The sequence below is a fragment of the Limanda limanda genome, chromosome 15, assembly GCF_963576545.1.
Source record: "Limanda limanda chromosome 15, fLimLim1.1, whole genome shotgun sequence".
NCBI classification, from domain to species: domain Eukaryota; kingdom Metazoa; phylum Chordata; class Actinopteri; order Pleuronectiformes; family Pleuronectidae; genus Limanda; species Limanda limanda.
Window position 1 is genome coordinate 7039563 of NC_083650.1, and position 25225 is coordinate 7064787.

The window sequence follows — 25225 nt, forward strand, 5'->3', positions numbered from 1 at the left end:
GGGTGGGTGGGAGATGTTAGGTATGAAGGTGTCATGTGACCACCCAGTACTAATGACACGGCCGCTGGTCCCTCTGTGGCACCAGGGCCAGACGTGTGTCAGGACGGGAGGACAAGGGCAAGCGTGAGAGAGACAGAAGAGAAAGAGAAGAAGAAGAAGTCAGGGAACTTATCCTCTCCTCTACATCACAGTCACAGGAATAACCAGGGTTTGAGTTTGTTTGTGGGGGGGAAACAGAGAAGTGACCGGCACCATGATGATGACCCAGCTGGAGACCACGGTCCATTACGACAACGGCTTCGAGGAGGTGTACATGACCCAGGAGGATGAGTGGGACCGGGACATGCTGCTGGATCCGGCCTGGGAGCAGCAGCAGAGGAAAGTAAGTTCCAATAAAAACTTAAACCTGGATCAAAACTACTGGAGCCGCTTTGTGATTGGTGCAAAGCTGCTGGCACACTAAAACTTTTTAAAAAAGTTTAAAAAGTTTATTTCATGTGTTTTCTATATATAATATGTAGGAATCTGGTTTTTATAACATAGTTTTACACGAATCTGTTGAGACCGTCGTAAAGTTAACCGTAGTAGAAGGTTGGACTACCGGTTGAGATTTTCAAAATAAAATACAATGTAGGAGCTGATTGAACTGATTTAAAAAAACAATTCTTATCCCATAGGAGTCATGCATTTGTCTTTTTAATCAAGTAAATCTATTGCAGTTTTCATGTAACTAAGTCTGTGCTTGGGGGTTATTGAGAGATGTTAAAAAAATACCTTGACTGGGAGTAAATAACCATTACGAACCCGAATATTAGGAACCAACCCAACTTGCAGTGTAGTAATAATGATACTAATAATGATGAAAAGCTTTATTCAAATCACACTTTTCTTAACAAAGTTATAAAGTCGTCCACCCGAGTGTAAAACAATAAAAATTGAAACTTCAAATTAGACGGTTCTCTGTAAACTTGGCCTACTGCAGATAGGTGAGGATATCTGTCTAAATATATCTTTTGTAGATTGTTTAAATTGTAGCTCTAACTTGGTAAAACCATGAAGAAAAAAAAAAAAAACCTATCAGGGGTGAGGTCATGGCGGGCATTTGCATTTGCCCCAGCGGAAATCTGATTGTCCCTTAAGTGCCTCAGGCCTCTCGTCTTTTTTAAAAGTTATTAATAAGTCACTTACTAACAATACTAATAATACATATAGTATTATAATTCTTTTTGCTTAGATTTTCTAATTCATAAGCTCTTAGTAGTCGATGTTGTTCAAAAAGGATAAAAATACATTCAACTACCCTTTGCTTTGCTGAAAGCAGAGTTAAAATTGATAATCAAGGAATAAGTTAAATGTGCACTTCACTGAATCAGGACCTGTGCCTGGATGTTGGACATACAATTGGCCCCTGTGTGGCCCCCTCCACCTCTTAAGGCCACCTGATTTAGAAAAAACCTCCACTGCTCGTTGGTGCTTTGATTTGGACACTCCACTTCCGGTTCTGGTGCTGCCTGCATGCCTCAGCCCTGACGCGGGCCCCGGGGCCCCGGCGCTGGGGACAAGAGGGGGGGGGGGGGGGGGTACCAGCCAACAATAGCCGCCCCAGGTTCCAGCGGCTCCGCCTCCCCCCCGCTGATACGCTTGGAATGCGAGCTGTCAACAGATGCTCCCAACACATGATGACGCTCTCGGGATTAGAATGGAGGCTGCGTCTAAATTTAAACTTCGGGACCAAGAGGCATTACAGTGGGTTAATCCAGTGTCCTTGGTTCTTTTGTTTATAGAAACCATGCAGAAATATTGAACCAGCACCAGCTCCTCTCACATACACCCCCGGCCTCACACACCCCTTTTTTGTTTAGGGCTTTCAAAGTCGCCCCAGGCCTTAGATTTGCTGCTTCTCTGCACAACTGGAGGCCAAACAGCTCCAGACCCCATGACCTCCACGCGTGACCCCTGTGGAGATGACCAAACTGTGTATCTCTGGCCACAGTGTGAGAGTCAGGTCCCTGGTCCATGAGCACCATGTTTCCAGTGTTTATCTTTCTTACTGATTGTAATTTGGAGTTGACAAGTGCTCATTGGAGAGAGGTGCGGCCCTGCCAGCAGCTGTTCACAGTGATCAGAGCTGATGAAACAACTGAGGAAGGTGATGAAGCTGTGCCCGAGCAGCTTGTTATACACCACAGCCTCTACATTCACAGTATATGAGTGTTGCCAGGCAGGGTGGGTTTTTGTTTCCTCATCAGGGGGATACTTTTAGCTGCTTTTTCAAAAATAATTTCTGTCCAGTCGCCTTAAATCTATTGTTCAGCTCATGTCGTGGTGCAGCTTATTTCAAATCCCACCAGCAGCTGTGGTAGCTTTCCTTCACTGGGTATTAATGGGACTGTGCTTATGTGGACTTTAAAAAAGATCTATTAACTGACTCAGAAGCTTTGTTAGGGAGATCGATAAAAGCCATCAGTGCTCTGTCGTGTTAATCTAAATCTTAAACCAAGTTACAGCAAAGAAAGTGTAAGTGCAAAAGTGTTATGGATAAAAAGTGTGAATATGCTCATCTGAGTTATAAAGACGTAAAAAAAGAAAGAGAAGAGGAATATTTCAACGTGTTTCAACATTCAGTTTTCTACTTTTCCATCCTCCTGCACACGAGCGCTCATCCTCTGACCCAGCGAGGCCCCACAGGCAGTGACAGGGTTGGTCCTCGCTGGATGTGATTCATGAATATTTTTAGCTGCAATCGTCACTGGTCAGTTTTGCTGCGGAGGGAGGAGGGAGGTTGGGGGGGACTCGGAAAGTGGGCAGATGGGTTTTGCAATTGTGGCCGGGTCAAATTTGGAGGAGAAGCATGCCACGTTCTTTTCTCTTCTGTTTTTTTTTAATTCATGGAGGAGGGCGGCAGCTCAATGTCACATCGAGCCAGGGGACCCACTCAGAGTGGAATGTGATTCAGTCTGAAGCTGGTAATGCTCCGTTTTTGAACCAGCACCCAGAGGAGAAACCTGAGCGGCTGCAAGGGCACCAAGTCCAGTCCTATGGGTGAAAGGCTGTCTAATAAAGCTACATATTTGAAAATACACACATATAAAGAAGTATAAAAGTAAAAATGAATGAGTTACTTCATTGCTAACGGCTAATGCATCTCTTACTTACTCTCAGGGTCAAACTTTGACCCCTGTTTTTAAAACGGCCCAAGAACGGCTCACTTGTGTCTATTTGTATGAGTGAAGGTTGGAAAGTCAAAGACCAAAATGTCATCAAAAGCCTCCAGTTGATGGATGAAATGATTGACAGACGTTTAGGGATCATGTCACCCTCCTCCCTTTCCTCATTTCAGTGCTAGTCTCTTATCAGGCAAAAAAAGTAAACGTGGCAAAAAAATGTTTTGCCTGATGAAGGTCCAGCACTGAAACGTCGCAAATAAATCACTGCAATTAAGACAGTGTGCGGGAGTTTTGTCCATAATGTTTGGGACTTTCCACTGTATAATATATTGCCAAATTCCTGACATTTTAGCAAACTCTGGGTAACATTATACAACCAAAAATCCTCTTCGATGCTCTGTAAACAGAACTCACCAGTGGCAGTAAAGCACAAATGCTGTTTAGAAGCAGTGAACAAAAAGGGACTTATGGGAAAATAAAGTTTAGTCAGGATTAAACCAATAAACTTTACAGACGTGGTATCGCATCGGTACACAGATAACATGCTCGGTGTATTGTTCTGATGATGGTATCGGGATATTTCTAAAATAAAAGAGCAAAAAATATTTGCTTAGCGTACTTTACAGATTATTATTGTTTTATTTTCCAAGAACTGATCACCTTATTGATTCAAGCTCATTTAAAACAAAAGCAAGCTTCTTTAAATATTTTTTTGTTATGGAAGACAACAACATATTTGTCCTTGTGTTTGATCCTGAACCTGATTCTAAACACGAAATTTCAACTATGCTTCCATTCTTTTTCCACGCCTGCTCGCCCTCATACGTCAGCACGGTGATGAGTGCGACCAGGAAGAACAGCATACATGTGATAAAGTTATCTCCGTGCAGCTGTAGCCAATCACAGTGACAGAAAGGGACGTTGGGGGGGAACTAGCTCTGCATCCACGTGACATTTTCACTTACGTTGACACGGCGAGACGTTTCGACATTTCCCCCCCCTCCCGCCCTGTTATCGTGAGCCACAGCAGAGCCGTCTAAATTTAACACCTTATATCGGTCGGAATGTGCTCTGTGGTCGGCTCCCAGCTTTCATCCGTGAACGTGCTGAGCGCCGGTAAACTCTGCTGCCGGGGCTAATGAGGGAGACTTTGTAAAAATAGGAGGAGAAAGACAATGAGCCCGTGTCTTAACGTGATTTACTGTATTTCAGGAGCACACGTTTCTCCCGATTGTTGTTAGCGATGGAGCCACAGCAGGAAAAAGCAGCAAACCAGCCACTGAAGGGTCACTGAGGGTTAATCTGAAAATGTAGCACTGGTCAAAGAGGTGAAGATTGATTTGAGATGCAGTCTTGAAGTGAGGACTTGTTAAGCTGCGAGCTGCTTCAGTTTGTCTGGGTCCTCTGCGGAGGGGAATTTCAAGCCTTTAGTGTGTTGCATCAGTAGCAGCTTCACAGGAAGTGAAGAGACAGCTGGAGTTGTCACGGTCACCCACGTTTTGTTTTTTTTATCCCTTTTCCTGTCAGACCTTCACGGCCTGGTGTAACTCCCACCTGAGGAAAGCTGGAACTCAGATTGAAAACATCGAGGAAGACTTCAGGAATGGGCTGAAACTAATGCTGCTGCTGGAAGTTATATCAGGTCAGCCCACGAAACGAGAAAATGTCTCTCACAACTCCCTGTCCACTCGGTTCTATTCAGATATTTTGTCTTTGAGTCAATTAAACAATCTTTTAGAACCATGAATGCATTCAGTCACGTATATATCGGACTATTACATAATACTCTGTTCGCAGGAGAGAGGTTACCCAAGCCAGACAGAGGGAAGATGCGGTTTCACAAGATTGCCAATGTCAACAAAGCTCTGGACTTCATCACGAGCAAAGGAGTGAAACTGGTCTCCATCGGAGCTGAAGGTTACCGCAGCTTTCCTGTAGAAGTGAACATATATGGATCAGGGTGATAATTCGATTTTTTTTATCATCAGTCATGTGCAAATTGATTTTAACGGGTTGTTTGCCTTTCAGAGATTGTGGACGGTAATGTAAAGATGACTCTGGGAATGATCTGGACTATCATCCTCCGCTTCGCCATCCAGGACATTTCTGTGGAAGGTGAGATGGTGAAACCTAAAGACATAAGATCAGGATCATTTTCTATAACACCAGGTCAACTGAGTGTAGACATTCACTGCTGGGAAAAGGTTATGTAATAAACATAGTGAACTCATTAACCTGTGAATTCACTTTCTCCTCAGAAACATCTGCCAAGGAAGGTCTTCTCCTGTGGTGTCAAAGAAAGACTGCCCCCTACAGGAATGTCAATGTCCAAAACTTCCATGTCAGGTCAGTGTTTCACACACACACACTTTTAACTGAGCTGTTTGATTTCACTGATAGCTGATGCAATTAATAGTTACTCTAGGTTGTTCTCTTATTCTGTGTTGTTATATTTTAAGGACAGATATGATAAATGCCGGCACCTATTCCAAAATGTTTAATTTCCCTTGGACATACAAGTGGGAACTGCATATTTGTGGTTTGTACAATAACTAAGTGAATCTTATAGCATCATGTCAGAACTAAGCTATGACAACATCTTTGTGCTGTTGCACCTCCACCTGTAACTGGACTCTCGGCAGCTTCCTCTCTGAGTCGAACTCTAACTTGTGGTGTTCTCTCTGCTCGTCGGCCGGTGCAGCTGGAAGGATGGCCTGGCCTTCTGCGCCCTGATTCATAGACACAGACCCGACCTGCTCGACTACTCTAAGCTCAACAAGGTGTCGTGTGGTTTCACCTGTAACCAGGATGCTGTGTCTCAGCCCCAAACACTAACAGAGTGGTTCCCACTGAAATTAACACCACCTGTTGAAAACCCTCACACACTGAACTCAGGATAACAACATTTCTTGGGGCACTTTTTATGTTGTTGTTTTTTACATTATGTTCTGGAACACTAAGGAAAACTAGTCTTTACTAGAGAAAGAGAAGTTGATTGCTATATCTGGGTTAATTGCAGAGTTTGATCCAAACTATAGTATAGTTTAAACTTGAAGTAGTTAAAAGAGATTGTTATTATTGTTTATGGTTCTGTCCATTATGTATTTATAGAGCTTATCCTTTGAGGGTTGCTCATTTAAACTTAAACATTAAATTTAAGGTGTCTATGAGAGGACAACTGAGCAGTAACACATGTTGTAGACAAACACTGTGTTATTGGGCTCATAGACATGCAAAGCAAGTACATTCATTCATTTGCATTTAAAAACAACTCGTTGCTTTCATTTTTTGGTCCATTTCATGCATCCCACTGTGCCCAGCACCACATTTAGTTTAATGGTGGTGACTTGTGGCCCCGTGTGCCTCAGTGATGAATATGCGAGCCGAGGCTTGTCTACCTTCAATTAATGCAGAGTTTGACATTTCCTGTCCATTTAAAAAAAAACTTCACAATGTGGGGTGTATCAGGGAGCGCATTCCACTTGAGCTGGAGTGTTTTTTTTCAGGGCAACAAATCCGCAGCTCATTTAAATGTTTTGGATTTGATGGATGGCCACGACTCTCTCTCACAGTGTTTGTGTGCAGACAGTCGGGGGGGGTTATTGAGCCGTTCTGCACAGCTGACAGCCTCCTCAGGGAAAAGGCAGCGCACAAGTAACCAATGCTTTCCCTCCTGGATGGGAGGTGCTGTGCCGCCACGGCTCTGCTTTTGGAATATTTGAGGCTTCGCTCTTCCATTGCACGGCCGGTTAGGGAGAGTGACATTTTCATTTGCTGTGGAAACAGAAGCGCTCATTTTCAGGGCACAACTCACCGGCCTGACTTGGAGTTGACCTAGAATAGTCACAGAAACATGAGCCTAGTCCCCGCAGAGCTCGGGCTTAGCTATTGTCTGCAGTGTGACATAGTGCTCCCCCAGTTAGAGGCTGGGAAAAGTCAGGAAGATGTCCATGAGATGATGTTTCACAGTAAAATATGAAGTATCGCTGTGAGGATGGTGTTTCATAATGAGGATTAAAACGCTCTTGGTGATTGTGAGTGATGAGGAACAAACAAACCCGATGTTCTCTATCTATTGCTCTTCCTCACTCTCTCCATCTCACAAACATATTCACTCACTCAGTCGCACCTGGGTTTTACCAGGAGCCAGGCAGCTGTGCCAGGCAGCTGTTGAGTCTGGCTCCAGGTGAGTGTGTTTGTTAAGCTCGCTATGTTCCAGCCTGCTGAACCAGCTCTGGTCTGCAGGGTGCACACATCACACACACACACACACACACACACACACAGGGGCCTTGGAGGGTATCCTTCTATCCATCCTTCCTTCCATTCCTCCATCCCATTACTACCATGTCTTTCCTATCCATCTATCTGTCTGTCCTGCACTGGATCTGTGAGCAGCTGGCCCTGTCACGTACTGTGCCAATCCTCCCCCCCCCCCCCCCCCCCTCTACCTTTATGGAACAGTGGTACAGAAATGGGGACAATAGCAGCAGCATGATAGCATGATCCCTTTACCCCAGTGCACTCTCACTGACTGCTCACCATCAGCTGTTCGCTTAATGCACCACTCCCCCACTCTGTTATAACTCTTCTTCTGTTTGTCACAAAAAAGAAAATGAATTTGTCACCTCAAGAAATGTATGATGTTTACTGACGTGAAAACCGATTGCAAATAACGACATTTCACCATATTTAGCGCAACGTTAGAAAATAAGTTCTTTATTTTTCCAGATTTACAGCAATATCTGTGAACTTTCTTTACTTATGTCTTATTTTCGTGTTTATTATTTTTTGATTAAAACCAAAATATTAGTTGTTAAATTAGTTGTGGTTAATCTAAATCTATTAGATCTCAATGTAAATGTGGAAAATAAGTATTAAACCTTAATATTAACAATCTGCGCCCCATAGAGTAATTTATTGGTTAATTGATTTATTTTCTATCTGATTAATTATCGACAACTTCTCATAAAAGATTTGTCACTAGAGTCATTAAATCAGTTAAGATAAGCTTCTTCAATCTTCCTCATGTTACAGACTAAAGGATCTAGTACTTGTCTGTACCGGGTTTTGTGCAGAAGCTGTATTGAATATAAATGTCAAAACAATTGCGATTTGATTAATGTGCATGGACAGTGGATGGCCAGGGGACAATAATGTGTCCATCATAGCACAGGGGTCAGTGTGGTGGCATTTTAAGTCCGAGATTGCTGCTCAGTGATGCAGAATTGTGTTTCTTTATTTAGGATGATCCTATGGGGAACCTGAACCTGGCTTTCGACTTAGCTGAGAAACACCTGGACATTCCCAAAATGCTGGACGCAGAAGGTAATGTTTTATGAAATAGAAGGAGCCAAATGTTTCATTTAAAATTTGAAACCTTCTTATGTTCTGTTTTTGAAACATGATTGTGTCTATGTGTACGTACACGTTTTCTCTATTGGAGGTTTAGTTTCGTTCGTGTCTCATTCGCATCGATCCAAACACGTTCTATATGTGATTGTCTTCATTTCCATACCATAATTAGATACCTGTATTGAACATAAACCATATAAAACAAGAATGGCACTAAATAGAGCGCATTCCTCCACCAAGGCCCAACAGTCCCTTTAAATTACAGCAAGCTGCACCAGATTTCACACATTCCTTGTTCTCTAAATGTGTCTCCTTGGGTTAGTGGCGAAAATGTTGTCCTTGCACCAAGTTTTGTTTAAATACGTTTGGTGGTTTTTGTGTAATCTTGCTTGCAAACAAATAAAAAACCGACAGGGCAATAAAACCTCCTCGGTGGAGGTAATAACAAGTACATGCAAAGTAAACTTTCTGTCTCCTCCCACTGTCTAAAATACACAGATTTTTCTCTTTTTCACTCCTTTGACTTTCCCTCCCTGTCCATCCTATAGATATCATCAACACCCCCAAGCCTGATGAAAGAGCTATCATGACCTACGTGTCCTGCTTTTACCACGCCTTCGCTGGAGCTGAGCAGGTACAGAGGTTGAAGCTGTCCCCTTCACCAACTTACATGTTGAGACTAACCATCTCTTCTGTGCAGTTCATCTGTATTTTGAGAACAGAGTCACGTGCAGAGCTTGGAATTTGAAGTTGCATTGTGCGGATAATATATTTAGTTGTATTGGAAAGAAAAATGGGAGCATTGGCCCACACTGTGTTACTTTGCTGATGTGTAACTTCTTTCTTGTGTCCTGTGTTTGCAGGCAGAGACGGCTGCGAACAGGATCTCTAAGGTGCTCGGTGTCAACCAGGAAAATGAGAAAATGATGGAGGAATATGAGAGACTGGCCAGTGAGGTAAAACAGTAGACATGCAACCACAGAATATCTTCTCGTATGATGCTTTCAGACGTGCACTGTGGTTCGGACATTTTCCCTAACCCTCAACTGAATGTTCCTGACATTTTCTTGTTGTTGTGTAGCCGTCTTATTCTGAAAATCTCCTCTAGCACTCTTCATACATACAACTAGATTGTTTGTTGTATGTTAACATGCAGTTCTTTTGTCTCTCAACTTTTCCCACCTTGTCCTCGTGTTTCTCAGCTGCTGGAGTGGATCCGCCGCACCACTCCCTGGCTGGAGAACAAGACCCCGGAGAAGACCATGGCAGAGATGCAGCGGAAGCTGGAGGATTTCAGGGACTACAGACGCCAACACAAGCCCCCGAAGGTGCAGGAGAAGTGCCAGCTGGAAATCAACTTCAACACCCTGCAGACCAAGCTGCGCATAAGCAATCGCCCGGCCTTCATGCCCTCTGAGGGGAAGATGGTATCCGTAAGTCACTACTCAATCAAGTCGATAGTGCACAGCTATCAACAGGTCTTATACCACATTGTGTCTATTTGCCTTATAGCAAATGCTGGAGTCTAACAAAGGATTAAAGAGAAACAGGCACTGGAATTGTACGAGCAGTGGGTGGTTTGTTTTACACTTCCATTCTTTTTTATTTCCATTTTGTTTCCAGGACATAGCCAGTGCATGGCAGGGCCTGGAGCAGGCAGAGAAAGGCTACGAGGAATGGCTCCTCACCGAGATCCGTCGGCTCGAGAGACTCGATCACCTGGCAGAAAAGTTCCGCCAAAAAGCCACCAATCACGAGAACTGGGCCGGTGGTCAGTTTGTCACTATGCTTCTTAAACTATAAGTCTGAACGTTTTTTACCTACAAGGTTAACGTTATTAACCTCGAGGTTAACGTTATTAACCTTGTAGTTGTTTATACTTGTTCCTGATGAGATTTGATTGAAGGTGTTAGTCTGTTTAAAGCAATCAGCCTCTAGTGGAGGGCAACAGGTCGGGTTCTCCATCAACAAAGGCCAAATTAGGTCTGTGTTTGGATCTGAATAATCTTGTTCTCCTGTTCTCTTGCCTCATGCTTCCCTCTCTCTTTGCCTATTTTTAATATTCAGGTAAGGAGCTGATCCTCTCCCAGACGGACTATGAAACAGCCACCCTCGTGGAAATCCGAGCGCTGCTGAGAAAACACGAGGCCTTCGAGAGCGACTTGGCAGCCCACCAGGACCGAGTGGAGCAGATTGCCGCCATCGCACAGGAGCTGAAGTACGCACTCCCTAGAGCAGATGTTTGCAGTCGTGTCATGGCGCCCGGGGCAGCGGGTGGCGGGTGGGCAACGATGGGGGTGCCAGGGAAATCATTGTGTAAATATTATTCTAACACCATTAGCACTGCTCCAACACATAGCAGGAATTACTACTCTACTTGTTCACCTTGAGGCGTTGAACTTTTTTTAATCACTTTGGTAAAGTGTACTGATGAAAATAGCGAGTTCCGGTGGTGCAGGAATAATCGGAAATCAACAAAGCCAAAGTCACAAATATTTTGGCATAGCTCTACACAGACACTATACAGATGTTTTTTTCCTTGCTCTTCGTTACTATGCAGATATTGGAATATTATTCAGTGTGATCTTAAACACTCCAAACACATGGAAACAACACATTTTGTTTACAGCGTCCAGGTTTTTTTCCACATTCCGACTTCAAAGCACATGAACGCACCAAAGTCAGAACATCCACTTTACAACTTGGGATGCAGTGTCATTGTGACTGCACAGTGTCACTGCAAGGGACAAAGGGGAAGGCGGAGCTCCACTCACATTTCCAATCAGCACTCAGCAAAGTGCAAACCTGTACATCGTTACCTTCTCAGTCCAGGATTGGCCAAAGAACACTTCCTGTTTCACATTTAACCGGCGCTCTGAGCTGAGAGGAGAAGATCACATTTCAGCTGGGACGGAGAATGGCTGCCTGTGGTTCTGCAAGGTATGTGACAGTTTAATGATTATGTTTGTGTGTTTGTTTTATGACTTGTTTATAATTTTTACTGAAAATTTTGACCAATGCTCTTTTCTTTTACAGTCTGCTGCTCCTCATTTCACTCTTCAGCTGGAATGTCTATTGTTTTCCTGCTGAAAAAGGTAAAAGCAATAAACTGATATCAGCTGCCTCCAAAGTTAAATATTAAACTTCTATTTAAAAATGTTTAATACAAACATTTCTCCACTCTAGGCTGGCGCCAGTATAATCCTCATGGAGGCAGTTTCTCAAATGTGGAGACGCGTCCTGGAAGTTATCAGAGCTTATCCCAAGGTCCTCCTGCTCAGTCTGACAATATGAACGACCTTGCTCTCTCCTACTATGACCCTATGAAGGGGGGAGAGTATTCCAGTTACTATCCAGCGAGCACTAGACCTGCTACAAACCCCCCCCAGTCAGGCTCCTGTTGTGGATGCTGAGGAAGAGTCTACAACTGACCTCAGCGTGTCCAGAACATCTCTGCCCATCATGGACATCAATGTTCATCCTCCTCCCCCTCAGTTTCAGGCAGGTGAGCTTGAGCACTATGAAGAGAATTTTGAGGATGGAAACTTTGAGGGGGAAGAGGATTTCATTGTGCCTCCTCCACCACTTCCTGAATTTGAATACCAGGCTGGTGAGTTGAGTGACTTTGAATCCATCTACGAGCATGGAAATGAAGAGCGGGAAGCGGAGGAACAAGGTTTTGTTCCACCGCCTGTCTATGAGCTGTCATCCATGTCTGCTGCTTCCACATCTGAGGAGAACTTGCAACCAGTTCCAGCAGAAGAGGAACCACTTCGACCAAACCAGCTTGACCTATTCTTGAGTGGTCGGCTTCCTCCTGGCATCCTCTCCCACTTCCAGTCAGAATATGAGCATGGAGGAGACCACTGGGATGATGTCCTCTATGAGAGATCCCAGTTTCCCATGGCTCAAAGTCCAACCTCAGGCCCTGAGACAAGAGAAGATCCCAGTGATGAAGTCTGGCAGGAATACTAAAGAGGACTTGTCCCACAAACGAACAAGAACAGGGGAATAGACTGCTCTACTGGTTCCTGCAGTTTATCCAAATATGTTGACATCTGTTTGTTCTTTCCAATAAAATGCTAAAATTATCAGTCTGCATTGCCATATTAATCATTTTACTCAGGACTGGTTTCAGAGGGAATCTCGTTTGTCCTGACCACAAGCCAAACACACAATCCTCTGAAATGTTGTACATGCATGGGGGCCCTACAGAATTTAAAACAAGTCGGATTGTTGCACCAACTTTAAACAAGCGAGTAAACTAACATTAAAAAAAGCTTGGATGACTGAAATGTCCCATCTCTCATTAACCATAGAAAGACAGGTGAAGTAGGACACATTCTTTTAAGGAGTGGTCCCTTAAATGTGGACATGGGGTAAGATGATTTTATAAAAAGCTCCATGATGTGCAAAATTCTACTCTACATATAATCTATAATTGGCATTGTTGCAACTACACGTTTTTAATTTGACTCCTCCACTTGGGCCTTTTTGTAATTGGGGTTAAGCTTATCACAAACATTTACTACATGATTCATTTTTTTTTAACAGTCAAAAATGCACCTAAATGATGCTGTGAAGCGCTCTGTCACAGCTGAAATGAAAAGTGTGTGCTTTGTTTTTCCAGTGAGCTGGACTACCATGACGTGGCAGCTGTGAACCAGCGCTGCCAGAGCATCTGTGACTTGTGGGACAAGCTGGGAACTCTGACTCAGAAACGGAGAGAGTCACTGGAGGTGAGGGCTGCTGAACATTAGATGTCAACATATCTGAATTTTTGACTGAAAGCACACAGGGTTCGTACGGTCATGGAAAACCTGGAAAAGTCATGGAATTTTAAAATGTGTTTTTCCAGGCCTGGAAAAGTCATGGAAAAAAATAATCTCCCAAAAGTTTTGGAAAAGTCATGGAAATTTGTTCTATTCTTATTTTCATGTTGTTCGTTTTAGGGATGGGCATAATTACTCGACTATTGATTAATTGATCATTAAGAATTTCATTGATGACATTTTTTCATCGATAAACTATTGCATGTTCGCTATGTGGCAGGACGTCGGAATATCCGAGTTGCCCTGAACGCAGCACAGTGTGTCTGTTAGCAGCTGGAGGAAGCAGCCAGGAGCTAAGCCTCTGCTGCTCGGCCTCATGTCCGCACACGGACCCTCAGTCCACGCGGAGGGTAACCCGGACAGACCCGGGTCTGGGTGAGGGGTTCCGGGAGTGAGGGCGTTACAACGACCGGACTGAGAGATCGAGAGACGTCAGATCGAGCTAGCTCTCAGCGTATAGCTGCTCTCTCTCGGGGCTCAAGATTACAGCAGCGCATATTTTCAAGTGTAACATTGAACGGATCCCGTTTAACTGCCACAAGAGTTGTTAATCTTGTAATAAAGATCTCAATGAGGAAACACGCTGTTTTTTCTATTTTCACTGCATTTTAATATAGGCTATAAATAGTGAATTTTAATATAAAAATATGAATGATTAATTGAAAAATCGATCGTTAATTCTTCCGACGATCGATTAAGACAATTTAATCGAATGCCCATCCCTAGTTCATTTACGCTGAGTTTTAAATAATTCATATATTTTTAAAGAAATATGCTCAAAATATAAGCAGGCATACTTGGGTTTGTGTCATTTAAGGTACACTGTATGCCTTGGAATACTCATTGTTAGTTTGAATACTACATTTTGTCACTTTTTCGCGTATACACCGAGATTTCACGAAATGTTCGGTCATGGAAATTTGGTTTAAAGTCATGGAAAAGTCATGGAAAAGTCATGGAAATCCATTGGTCAAAATGTGTATGAACCCTGAGCACATGAAAAGCTTTCATTCTTCCTCATAGACTCAATCTTTTAAGGTCCCTAAACATGGAAGGGTTGATTTCTTTTCAAGTGTTAGGACGACCAAGTCCCCACAAGAGTGCGCTAATGTTCCACATTCACTACAATAGAATGAAGCTGCGCCTGAGACCGGTTTAATCAAAATGTAGGTAGGGCATTTTTAGTTACAGCAAAGACACAACTGATTGATGAGAGATAATTGGGTTCCTTCTACAACCCCTGACCCAGAGAGGAGGGCAAAAGTCAGAGGGTGGAGGTGGATGAAGGTGAAATGGATACAAGAGTCTCCTTCCAGGGGAGTGACTGGCTCGAAGCCCACCAGCCACTTCCTCTGATCCGTGCTGACCATTCCAGACCTGCGAATGAGTGAGGGCGCGGGAGGAGGGCGAAGGGATTAAGTCTGAATGACAGGGACAGGGGCCATCGTTCTCTGCTGAGGGGGGGGGGGGGGGGGGGGGGGACTCTGTCAGCAACGACTCATCTAAAATTGGGGGGTTAACAAGTCCATGCCAGTGTTGTATACCCAGGGATTAGTCATCAAAGGCGTGACAGAATATTTGTTTGGGATATTTTTATTATGGGAGACATGAAGATGATGACTGACTTCAACGTCTGTCAGATTTGTAGGATTTAAAAATAGACGATAACTGAATGCTGTATGTGTTGATGATTTCAGCGCACTGAGAAACTCCTGGAGACTATTGATCAGTTGTTCCTGGAGTTTGCCAAGAGGTCTGCTCCTTTCAACAACTGGATGGAAGGAGCCATGGAGGATCTGCAGGACATGTTCATAGTGCATACTATTGAAGAAGTCCAGGTAGGATCACAGCAGTAAACATGCAGATTCATTAGACTGTAGTTGTATTTAACAGAATTTAGATATAGACACTATTCAGACCAAAATGTGTTAATAGACAAACTTGGAGCATTGCATGGATGTTACCACCAGGTCTGAACAGGGTCATACATCTGCTTTTTACTGTAAATATCCATGAGGTATTTAATGTTATGTAGCGTGTAATATTTGTAGATTTATTTTACCCCCCAAAAAAACACGTATTATTACTTTTGACACATTTGAAAAGGTAATAACATTTCAGGTACTTCCCTTTTCCCCTGTCAGAGTCTAATCGCAGCTCACGAGCAGTTCAAAGCTACTCTACCTGAGGCTGATGCCGAGAGACAAGCCATCCTGGGAATCCACAATGAGGTGCAGAAAATTTCCCAGAGCTACGGGATCAAGGCCAACATTACGAATCCCTACAGCACCATTACAACAGAGGAGCTTCTTAACAAGTGGGAAAAGGTAGCTGCAGCTTTAAAACTCACTCACAGACTCAACGGATAAAGTCGTTATTTCAATAGCGACTGTCTGGCCTCATAAAAGCAGTCATTATGAATGAGGAGCAAAGAGAGCCGAGTCTGTGTTCCACTGATAAAGTAAAGAAGTGCAGCTCCAATGTTTTATCGCTGCGTTGAATGACTCAGGACGCAGCGAGGATCTAAAGCATTTAATCCAAATATATTAGAATTATTCTGTTTGATATAAACGGCTCTTTTCACAGGTAGGTGACTTTTCACAATACCACATTAGGCTCTGACTGTCTGTGCGTGTTCTGCAGGTGAAGAAGCTGGTTCCTCAGAGGGATGGTGCCCTCCAGGAGGAGATGGCCCACCAGCATGCCCACGAGAGGCTGAGACGACAGTTTGCTGCACAGGCTAATCTCATTGGACCCTGGGCACAGACCAGGATGGAGGTTAGACATACAGGCTTCATAAGCAATTAGACCGTTATCTCCATCTAATCAAATATAGGCCTAGAATGGAAGATAATTATATTCAAATGCGCTGTACGTACAACGATAGGGACTTTCCTGATGATGTTGATAACGATAATGAAATAAGAGTAAAATGACTGAACATTATTATGCACATGCAATTCTCCTTCATCAAATGCGGCATGTCCTGACATAATTTAGTCTTCGCCCCAGGTAAACGACTCCCTGCAGATCCAGATTTGTCCAAAAAATGAAGTTAACCTTGCTGCATGCTGTTATCCGGGCAGGAAATTGCACGCTGCTCGATGGAGATCGGAGGCGCGCTGGAGGACCAGATGACTCAGCTGAAGCAGTGCGAGCACGTCATCGTCGCTTACAAGCCCAACATCGACAAGTTGGAGGGAGACCACCAGCTGATCCAAGAGTCCCTGGTGTTTGACAACAAGCACACCAACTACACTATGGAGGTACAGGGCCGTGGCAAACAGTCTCACAAATAGATGCATAGATACTGTAGGTATATTCTTTATTAACAATCAATTTTTATAACCTCGTCTCTTCATTACCAGCACATCCGTGTCGGGTGGGAGCTGCTCCTCACGACCATCGCCCGAACCATCAATGAGATAGAGACCCAGATCCTGACCCGCGACGCCAAGGGCATCAGCCAGCAGCAGATGAACGAGTTCAGATCCTCCTTCAGCCACTTTGACCGGGTAAAGCCCTTCACCAGTTCACACCACTGCAGCCTTTTTCTTTTTTTGTTACCTTTTCAGTGACTCATCTTAAAGTTAGCAACAGCAGGCTACCGGTACATCCCACCCCCCCCCTCCCATCACGCCTCTTGTCAAAAAACTATGGCCAGAAAACTTACTGCCTGACAACTGCTAGAGGCCAACTTTTCCATCTCTGCTTCAGCGGTGCATGGCTGAAGACTTCAGTCATGCACAGTGAGAGCACGGGCAGAGAGCACGCAGGTGCGCCAGGGAATCATGTTTTTACCCAGTCCTGCAAGGGCCACAGACAACGGCTTGTTTCCTTTTAGTATCTCAGAAGACTTTATTTATTATTGGCTATTAGGACGTGAAGAGGGTTTCAACAAATCAGTAAAAACAAATTACAAGCTCAACCTTAAACCAAATCATATAGTATTTAGAGATTATCTTGTAACTGTGACCACGTTTGACCCCAAATCTCCAGCAAATTCTTGCCGGACCCACGAGCAGAGTTCAGCCTTTGATACTACATCTGACCCGAACTGATGGATGAAAGATTTTACATTTCTCCCTTGGCCATCACAAAGTGCCATAAATAATCCATTGAAAAGAGCCACTATTGAACTGTGGAAGGAGGAGTAAGATCCATTTATTCAAGCTATATCTGTCGTCTTTCCACAGACTCCCTTCCAGACTAACAGAATAATGCATGGATAACACGCCCAACAAATATAATCTTGCAGCACATTTGCAAATTATTACCGTTTAGTGATGGCTAAGATGAGGCATATTTTGTGTTTTCGTGTATATTGTGTTGTATTTTGTGCGCAGGCAAGCGTCTGTGTGATAATACAATTTCTTCTTTCTGTTTTTTATTTTCTCAAATGTCATTTTTTCACAATCTCCAGAATATTTAATGCTTTATCAGAAAAGCTTAAAGATTTTGTGCTTACAGTTTAAATCCTTTCTCCTCAGTTATATTTATTTTATCACAGTGTGGTTCATCTAACAGTTACTGATAAATTTAGAGAAGAAATCCTTAAAGACTGTGAATAGTGCAGGATTCAGCATTTAGTTTTACAATATTGCTGTGATGTTTAATGCTGTTGATCTTATTATCATATGTCTCTGTTTTGACTCTATTTTCCTTGTCTCCTGTGTTGTGAACCTGAACCTTTTGCCTCCAACTGTAGAAGAAGAATGGAGCGATGGAAACCGATGACTTCAGAGCTTGCCTCATCTCTATGGGATATGACCTGGTATGGTATTTAAAATGAGGTTGGATGGAGGTAGTGCTATTTTCTGTATTCTACACACGTTTTGTACAAACACTCCTTGTTTTCTGTCCTCCTTTGCCAGGGAGAAGTTGAGTTTGCCCGTATAATGATACTTGTGGATCCCAGTGGTACTGGACTTGTGTCCTTCCAGTCTTTCATTGACTTTATGACCAGAGAGACCGCTGACACAGACACTGCTGAGCAGGTTGTGGCATCCTTCCGGATCCTGGCTACTGACAAGGTATGCACGTGCTGGCAGGATATTCTTAGCTGACACTAATCTATTCTATTCAAGTCATTATTTCCAAGAACTGAACTTGCCAAGCTGATTTATGAGTTATCATTTTGATCATGACCCTAAGGAATAAAAGGCATTATAGCATTATACTTTATGCAAAACATGCCTGAAACACATTTTCCTTCCACTACGCAGCCCTACATACTAGTGGAGGAGCTGAGGAGAGAGCTTCCCCCAGAGCAAGCAGAGTACTGCATCATGAGGATGCCGCCTTACACCGGCCATGGAGTGCCACCAGGGGCACTGGACTACACTGCCTTCTCCACTGCGCTCTATGGAGAGAGCGACCTTTAACCCCAACTACTAAACCTTTAACCCGCTGACCGTTTACCTAACTGCCCCCGGCCGTCCATCTCCTGATGAAATTAAGAAATCTAGAAGAAAGTTGGATCAAATGTTGAATGAAATGTGTTTGTGACAATACTGAGTTTTTGTTGAAGGATTTTCTGTCAAGTGTCTTGGTACTCTGAAATCCTCTTGAATAAAAGACGGCCTCCCAAATGAATAGAAACTGATATGTTCAAATTAAATTGTGAGAAACAATGCTGTAGCCTGTGCAGAGGCACAAAAAAGCAGATCACTTGGTAATACTAATGATCATTGTGTTTCGGTAGGTTATCACTTGAGGAAATAAGATTTAAAAGTCACCCTGTCATGTATTCTTTTCAAGTTTCCTCGCAGTAACTTTGTTTTGGAAATACAATCTCCCCGTTAATGTCGATTTGCAAAAGCAATTTCGAACAATAAATATTACAAAATGGATCTCCCAAAAAGCTTAAAATATATGGTACTAACAAAGGGAAAAGTGGGAAACCACTTGTAAACAAAAGTAACGGTTTTGGCAGAGAACATGAGAGACTAAAAAAATGAGTGTTTTGAAGATAATTTTGTTTGAAGGCAGCAGCAAAGATGTGAAGGCTTGCATATGCATACAAATAAGTAATAAAAAAATCAAATAAAATGTCAAGGGATTTCCCAACATTCTTTTGTTGACACAGTTGAAAGAATTTGTCGGTAGAAAAGTACATTGATTTATCCACATTAAAAAACATTTTGTACTACTGTACTACTCATGTTATTTGCCATTTGAAAATAATAAATTGTATTTAAATTCGAATTTGCATACTTTCATGTCATACATACAGTATATAACTGGATTTAAATGCAAAATATTGATAATGATTTAACCTAAATGTGGTGGATTCATAACACTTTATACTAACATATAAATACAAATACAAATTACCTACTGTTAAAACATACTTTTTGTGAGGTGCTTAATGAAAACGATTAATCCAACATTTTGTGTTTTTGATTTCACACCCAGCATGCAAGAGAGATAAATATTATCAAGGTAATGGAAATTTCTGCAAAGAGAATCATTGGCTATTTCACACAACCTTGAACCCAAGGCACTGGGGCACACTAATAATTTAATACCCCATAAGGATGTGAACAACCCCCTTTAGAAGAAAAATTTATTTTTACTATTATGACTGTTGCGGCAGAAACCCACTGAGCTTTGGTTTGTTCTATTTTGGAAGGAAAATAAAGATACTCCTACACCTTGAGGGATTTACTGGTTCTGTTCAAACAATTCAGTCAGTTGTACTTTGTGTCCAATTCACACTTATTTAAACAACTCCACTGGAAAATGTGTTTCAACCTGGTGAATCAATGCTTGAAGTGCGTCAATGATTGCAATGTATCATATTGGACAAATATACGGTAACATATACAGTAGGTTAAGGTTTGGGCTTGAACAGGTATCAGTTCAATAAAACAACAGCCTACATACTTTGACTGGAAGATACTAGTGAAATGGGTTATGTGAGTTGCATTGGTAGTGCCAGAGGTGCTTATGTTTAATCTTACAAACTTAAGAAGTACTTCAGTATGCTGGGTCAGAGAGCCAAGCAAAACTAATGAAAAATGTATTTTTCTATACTTGGGGAAAGTAGAAGAGTGATTGCAATGTTCCATGGAAGCTGCAATTATTCCTTCACTCTGTCATATTCAATTGTAGGATGGGAAGAGAAATGTGTAAATGATTTAGCTTTTGCACTGTATTTGTCTCTCAGGGCTAAAAAAAACTTAATTCTCGGATGGTAAAACTCAAAATGCCTCTTTCTTTGAGGGGAATGGATGTGGTCAGCAAATGTCAGCGCTATCAGCCCATTACATTAAGAGGGTGCTACACAGAAAAGGTCATCTAATCAAAATGGACAGGGAAAGTACTTGGCTCATTATAGTTTCATACATTTTGTTTACAAGTGGAACGTTTTGGTGAATTATAGAATGCTGGACTTTTGAACAATGTCCAAGATGTGTCTCAGGTGGAACTGTGTAATTTGGTCATTATGGGAAAAATTGGTCCACTTCCCATTCTTAGACTATCGATTTATAGTGTAATCCCACAGTCTTTTAATCACAGCTGGTCAGTTAAACAGACAGAAAGGGAACTTTGCTTGCATTGTGTGTATTGAGACTGCGGCCATATGATAAAGTTGGAATGGAGTTGTTTTTAATGGCCGCTCCAATTTTCCCAAACAAAATACAAAGTATTCAAATAGCTTTTTTCACAACTAGAATACAGCAAACTTGCTTTGTCATACATTCACAACATTGCAGGTGAATAGCAGAGAAAGAAACGATCACTCAGTGCTCCTCTGCCAAATCGGAAGCTGAATTGATGTATGGAAATTGCAAAAGTACTTTTCCATAGAATCCTCTCTTTTAACAACCTGAATGAAAAGAAACATTGAAGACAAAAGGTGTTTCTGAAACTAAACAACATGGAGCAGCCGTTTTTGTTTAGATTGTAAAGGGACACCTAAGAGGAAAATGGAGCGGCAACTTGGGAAAGAGGTAAAAAGATAATTATCGTTGTACAAAACATATTTTAAATTATTTTTGGAAGAGCTCCTGGTGACGTAGCAAAAAACTGAGGGTGCTCTGACAAAACCTTCACTGGAATCTAACATTGCTAGTTAATGCTACTTTAAATAAAGGGACTCAAAAGTTAACTAATAAATGACGGGTCTGGACCTTTATACTTTTTAGCTAAACAAAAACCCTGAAAACAATGGAGGTTAGTAATGCAAAGTGAGGGAGGGGGGTTACCGTGAGTTGTTGACGCTAACAGGAGATGTTAGCATGATTTCCACGAGCGGTTGTAGCTAACACTGGATGCTAGCATCTTTGATTCCTTCATTTAGAAGAAAATGGCGCAAGGAGACGACACCGGAAGTTATCAGCAGACTCCTCCCACACAGTGACGTGGCCCACATGCTCTCTGCCTCCTCCAGCTTCACCTGCCCCCCCACAGCTGCTCTCATGTTGTCAGCTCTGGTTTGAATAATGTCCGACTCTGGAGATGATGAATTCCACTTTCTACGAACGGTGAGTCACACACTTTTCAAATTAGCTCTGGATATAAAGAAAGAAATATATGTTAATAGGTCACGATAGAAAAATACATGTTTTTATAATTAGCTAAGCTAAAAACTAGCTGCAGAGGTGTCAACAGTAAACATAAGTGGTGGGAGACTTAAATATATTTTAATTTAGCTAAATCTACTCATAAAAACACCACATTACATGCAACGGGCATTTACATAACCTTAAATATACAAAATAAAAATAAAAGTACAATGTAGGAAAACGACCCTTGTAGTTTATATACTTAAGATAACTATATTTACATGCATTCAGGTGTAAGCATCAATTTAATGTTTTAGTTGGTTGAGGTTTATTTGTTTGTCTATTAATGGTTAGGTTTGTAAAATACAGTCTGAAATGCATGTCATATTTCCCTTTGAACTGTAGTGGAGAATTAAATTGTCATGAAATTAAAATACTCAAAACATATATTGTAAGTATGAGTACCTCAATTTTGTATTTAAATTCAGTATTTGAGTAAGTGTTTTTCAGCTACCATTGACCATCATTATTATTATTATAGTTTTAAAGCATCATAATACATGTATTAGCACTAGTACTGTGTCAAAATACCATAGACGTTCAGACTTGAAAAAGTAGCAGTAACTATACCTGTAAATTATTGGAGTAACAAGAACAAAGTTTTCCTATAAAAAGTTAGTAATTAAAAAAAGTAATTAAAATATTCAAGCGCCTCAAAAGTGCACATGAAAACTTCAGTGGAGTAAATGTTCTTAGGTATTTTCATGAATGATACAGTAATAATTTATTTACAAATCTGCTTTGCCTTCAGTGTACAACTTTGATATTTTTTAGTCACTGACAGAAAAGGATAACCACAAATGGCTTTTTCCATCTTCACTGGAGGATGATATCATTGTTCTGTAGTTGTTAGTTGTCCTCTCACAGCTTGTTATCTTCGTCCGCTGACATGGGCATGTCACAGTAGGGAAAGTGTCTGGTGCGGATACAAGACACACACACACGCACGCACACACACGCGCACACACACACACACACACACACACACACTCACACACACACATATAATAGCATTATAGCAACACTTGTGTTTGTGAATGAAGGCCCGTATTCAATATCACAAAAGTGAAAGGTGTCTTTGTTTGAGGCAAGTTTATCCTCCTCCACTTTAATACACAACGAGGGAGACTCTGAGTGGACTACACACCATAGACTGTACACACCAGCGTCAGTTTCAAATTCCAAACAAGCTTTTTGAAAGACTGTTCCAGACGAACGAACAGGCATCTCCACTTTGCCAGAGCTTTTGACATTTGGATTAAGTCTCGTGGTGTAGAGAATTTTCACTTGTACCTGGGAGAGGAGCTGAGTCCTGCAGCCATCTGATTGCTCTGCTGTGTCGGGACGTGTTTTTGACTGACTGCAGAGTTCTGCTGATATGAAGAGTGGAAAGGAGGGTGAATCAGGGGTCAGACGGTGCCATATCTACCCAATGTGGAGATATGCAGCCTGGGCAGAGAGAGGTGTCGGTAGTCCTGGCTGGACGCTGGAGACAAGTTGTCTGTCCCTCTCTACAGCTCTTTAAATAGATGTTAAAAGCCTAATTCTGTTGTCTTGGTCAATTGGAATTTAAATGAAGATTTGATAAAGTTTAGATAAGAGTGATCTACAGTGCATACTTTTATAGTAGAGATATAGCATGTTTTCTGATATCTACACCATGCCAATCTTTCCTGAGTAAACTTAAATGACAACATTTAAAACCTTCATTTTATATACAGTATGCTGTTTTTTAATGTAATTTCATGTAGTGTTTTTCTCATTTATGTCTTAGATGTTTTGGGGTTGGTATACAGGATCAAGGCTTGTATTTATTGCATCACCATGCGGGAAAATGCAGCCTTAATATTGCCGTGTACCTTGAGATTAATGCTGACTAGAGTATACTTCAGAGGCAGCACCAAGTCAGCATCAGGGTTTTTGCTTTTTTTTACAAGATGAAGGCTTATAGTTGATCCCCACAGCCTTATCATTCAAAGACAACTATATCGATTCTCACTATAGAAATTAGCTTCTTTTTAATACACAGGAATCTGTAACTCTTGTGTGTGTGTTTTCTCAGGGAGATGAGTTGGTTTTGCAGAGCACCTTCACCTCCCAGGAGGAACATGTGAAGCTCTGTCTGGCTGCAGAGGGATTTGGCAGCAGACTTTGCCGACTTGAGTCCACGTCTAACTGCAAGGTAAAGGGCTCCATGACTCAATGCCTGTGTACGTTTTCTTCGTACTATGAGAGTTTTATTCATCATTAAAACCATATTATTCTTGAATAAGAAAATAGAGACGTGTGAGAGAATGCAAGGAATTCAATAAGAATCAAAAAAACTGCCCATTGCAGATATAGAGTGATCAAATATTGAGGTTACGTCATTGGAAACATACATTACATTAAGTATTAATGAATGAATGCCTGCTTACTGTGACTGGGCTAGTATGTCATTCAGAAATGTATAAAATAGTTTTTTTTAAATTCACCTCTAAATTAATCTTCTCACAATTTTATATATCTTCCATGTTTAATATGTTTCCTATACTTATTTTGTCAGTGACTATAATATCTAAACAACAAGTATCCAGATATAAAAGCTGCTTCAATGACACAAACTCTGCTGTCTTTTTCATTTCAGAATGTTCCCCCAGATTTGTCTGTCTGTGGCTTTGTCCTCGCCCAGTGTCTGTCTGTCCGAGCCCTGCAGGAGATGCTGGCCCACAGCGAGCACTTGGCTGCAGAGGTGAGTCTCTCCTTCTCTTCTCTCGGTTAATGCATCCTAATATTCCCTGAAACATTTTATTGATTTCTACTATGTCAATGTCATTGTGTTGAATGTTTGTGCAGAATGATTAACTGGAATTTCAGGGTACTAAACTGACCTCATATCAGCTACTTAAGTAATTTAGCTATAGTAGTTTAAGTGAAGTAGATGAAGTATTCTGTACATTATTGACTACAATATAGAGTACAATTGTAACTGAGCATATATTTGAGAGGCATTTGAACTGTACTTATTCATCTTAAGCTACAGAGTTAGTCTTATAACACACATAACAATGACAAATATGAGCCAACATAAAACTGGAACAGCTAGTATTTACGTAAAGTAACAAGTGGACATAATTTAGTTGTACTTTACAGATGGGAGCTGGAGGAAACCATCGCACCCTTCTTTATGGCCAGGCAGTGTTGTTCCTACACTTTTACAGTGGCATGGTAAGTCATCCTGATGTAATGCACATATAAGTCAGGTTTCAGTCTTACTCCCAAAAGTTTTATTAGCTTTTATCCAAATATTTCTTCACAT

General features: G+C 41.8%; 2 protein-coding genes across 7 annotated transcripts in view; both read left to right on the forward strand.

Moving 5' to 3' along the window:
- Positions 1 to 256: 256 nt before the first annotated feature.
- actn2b (actinin, alpha 2b) lies at positions 257 to 18738 on the forward strand. 6 transcript variants are annotated; one of them, XM_061087203.1, is made up of 21 exons: positions 257 to 382; positions 4695 to 4809; positions 4965 to 5084; positions 5196 to 5282; positions 5426 to 5513; positions 5869 to 5947; positions 8414 to 8495; positions 9071 to 9156; positions 9386 to 9478; positions 9725 to 9955; positions 10146 to 10293; positions 10590 to 10740; positions 13153 to 13261; positions 15052 to 15192; positions 15499 to 15681; positions 15998 to 16132; positions 16441 to 16620; positions 16723 to 16869; positions 18063 to 18128; positions 18229 to 18387; positions 18580 to 18738. In XM_061087203.1, exons 1-21 carry the CDS (start codon positions 257 to 259, stop codon positions 18736 to 18738), a joined length of 2685 nt encoding a protein of 894 aa, XP_060943186.1. The 6 variants fall into 6 exon arrangements, with proteins under 6 accessions (XP_060943186.1, XP_060943184.1, XP_060943185.1 ...); XM_061087201.1 differs by having other exon boundaries at positions 260 to 382; positions 4695 to 4909; positions 4954 to 5084; XM_061087202.1 differs by having other exon boundaries at positions 260 to 382; positions 10146 to 10314; positions 10587 to 10740.
- Positions 18739 to 21804: 3066 nt separating this feature from the next.
- Positions 21805 to 25225, forward strand: part of ryr2b (ryanodine receptor 2b (cardiac)) — a 55611-nt gene continuing 52190 nt past the window's right edge. The window contains 4 exon segments of the mRNA XM_061087760.1: positions 21805 to 21846; positions 23990 to 24109; positions 24554 to 24683; positions 25067 to 25134. Of these exon segments, the coding sequence (XP_060943743.1) occupies positions 21805 to 21846; positions 23990 to 24109; positions 24554 to 24683; positions 25067 to 25134 (360 nt within the window).

Excerpts from the sequence above, each read along its gene's own strand:
- actn2b (XM_061087201.1), top strand. The coding sequence starts at position 260 with ATGACCCAGCTGGAGACCACGGTCCATTACGACAACGGCTTCGAGGAG. Across the intron at positions 383-4,694 it reads GGGAGCAGCAGCAGAGGAAA|ACCTTCACGGCCTGGTGTAA; the intron begins GTAAGTTCCAAT and ends TTTTCCTGTCAG. Across the intron at positions 9,479-9,724 it reads ATGAGAGACTGGCCAGTGAG|CTGCTGGAGTGGATCCGCCG; the intron begins GTAAAACAGTAG and ends CGTGTTTCTCAG.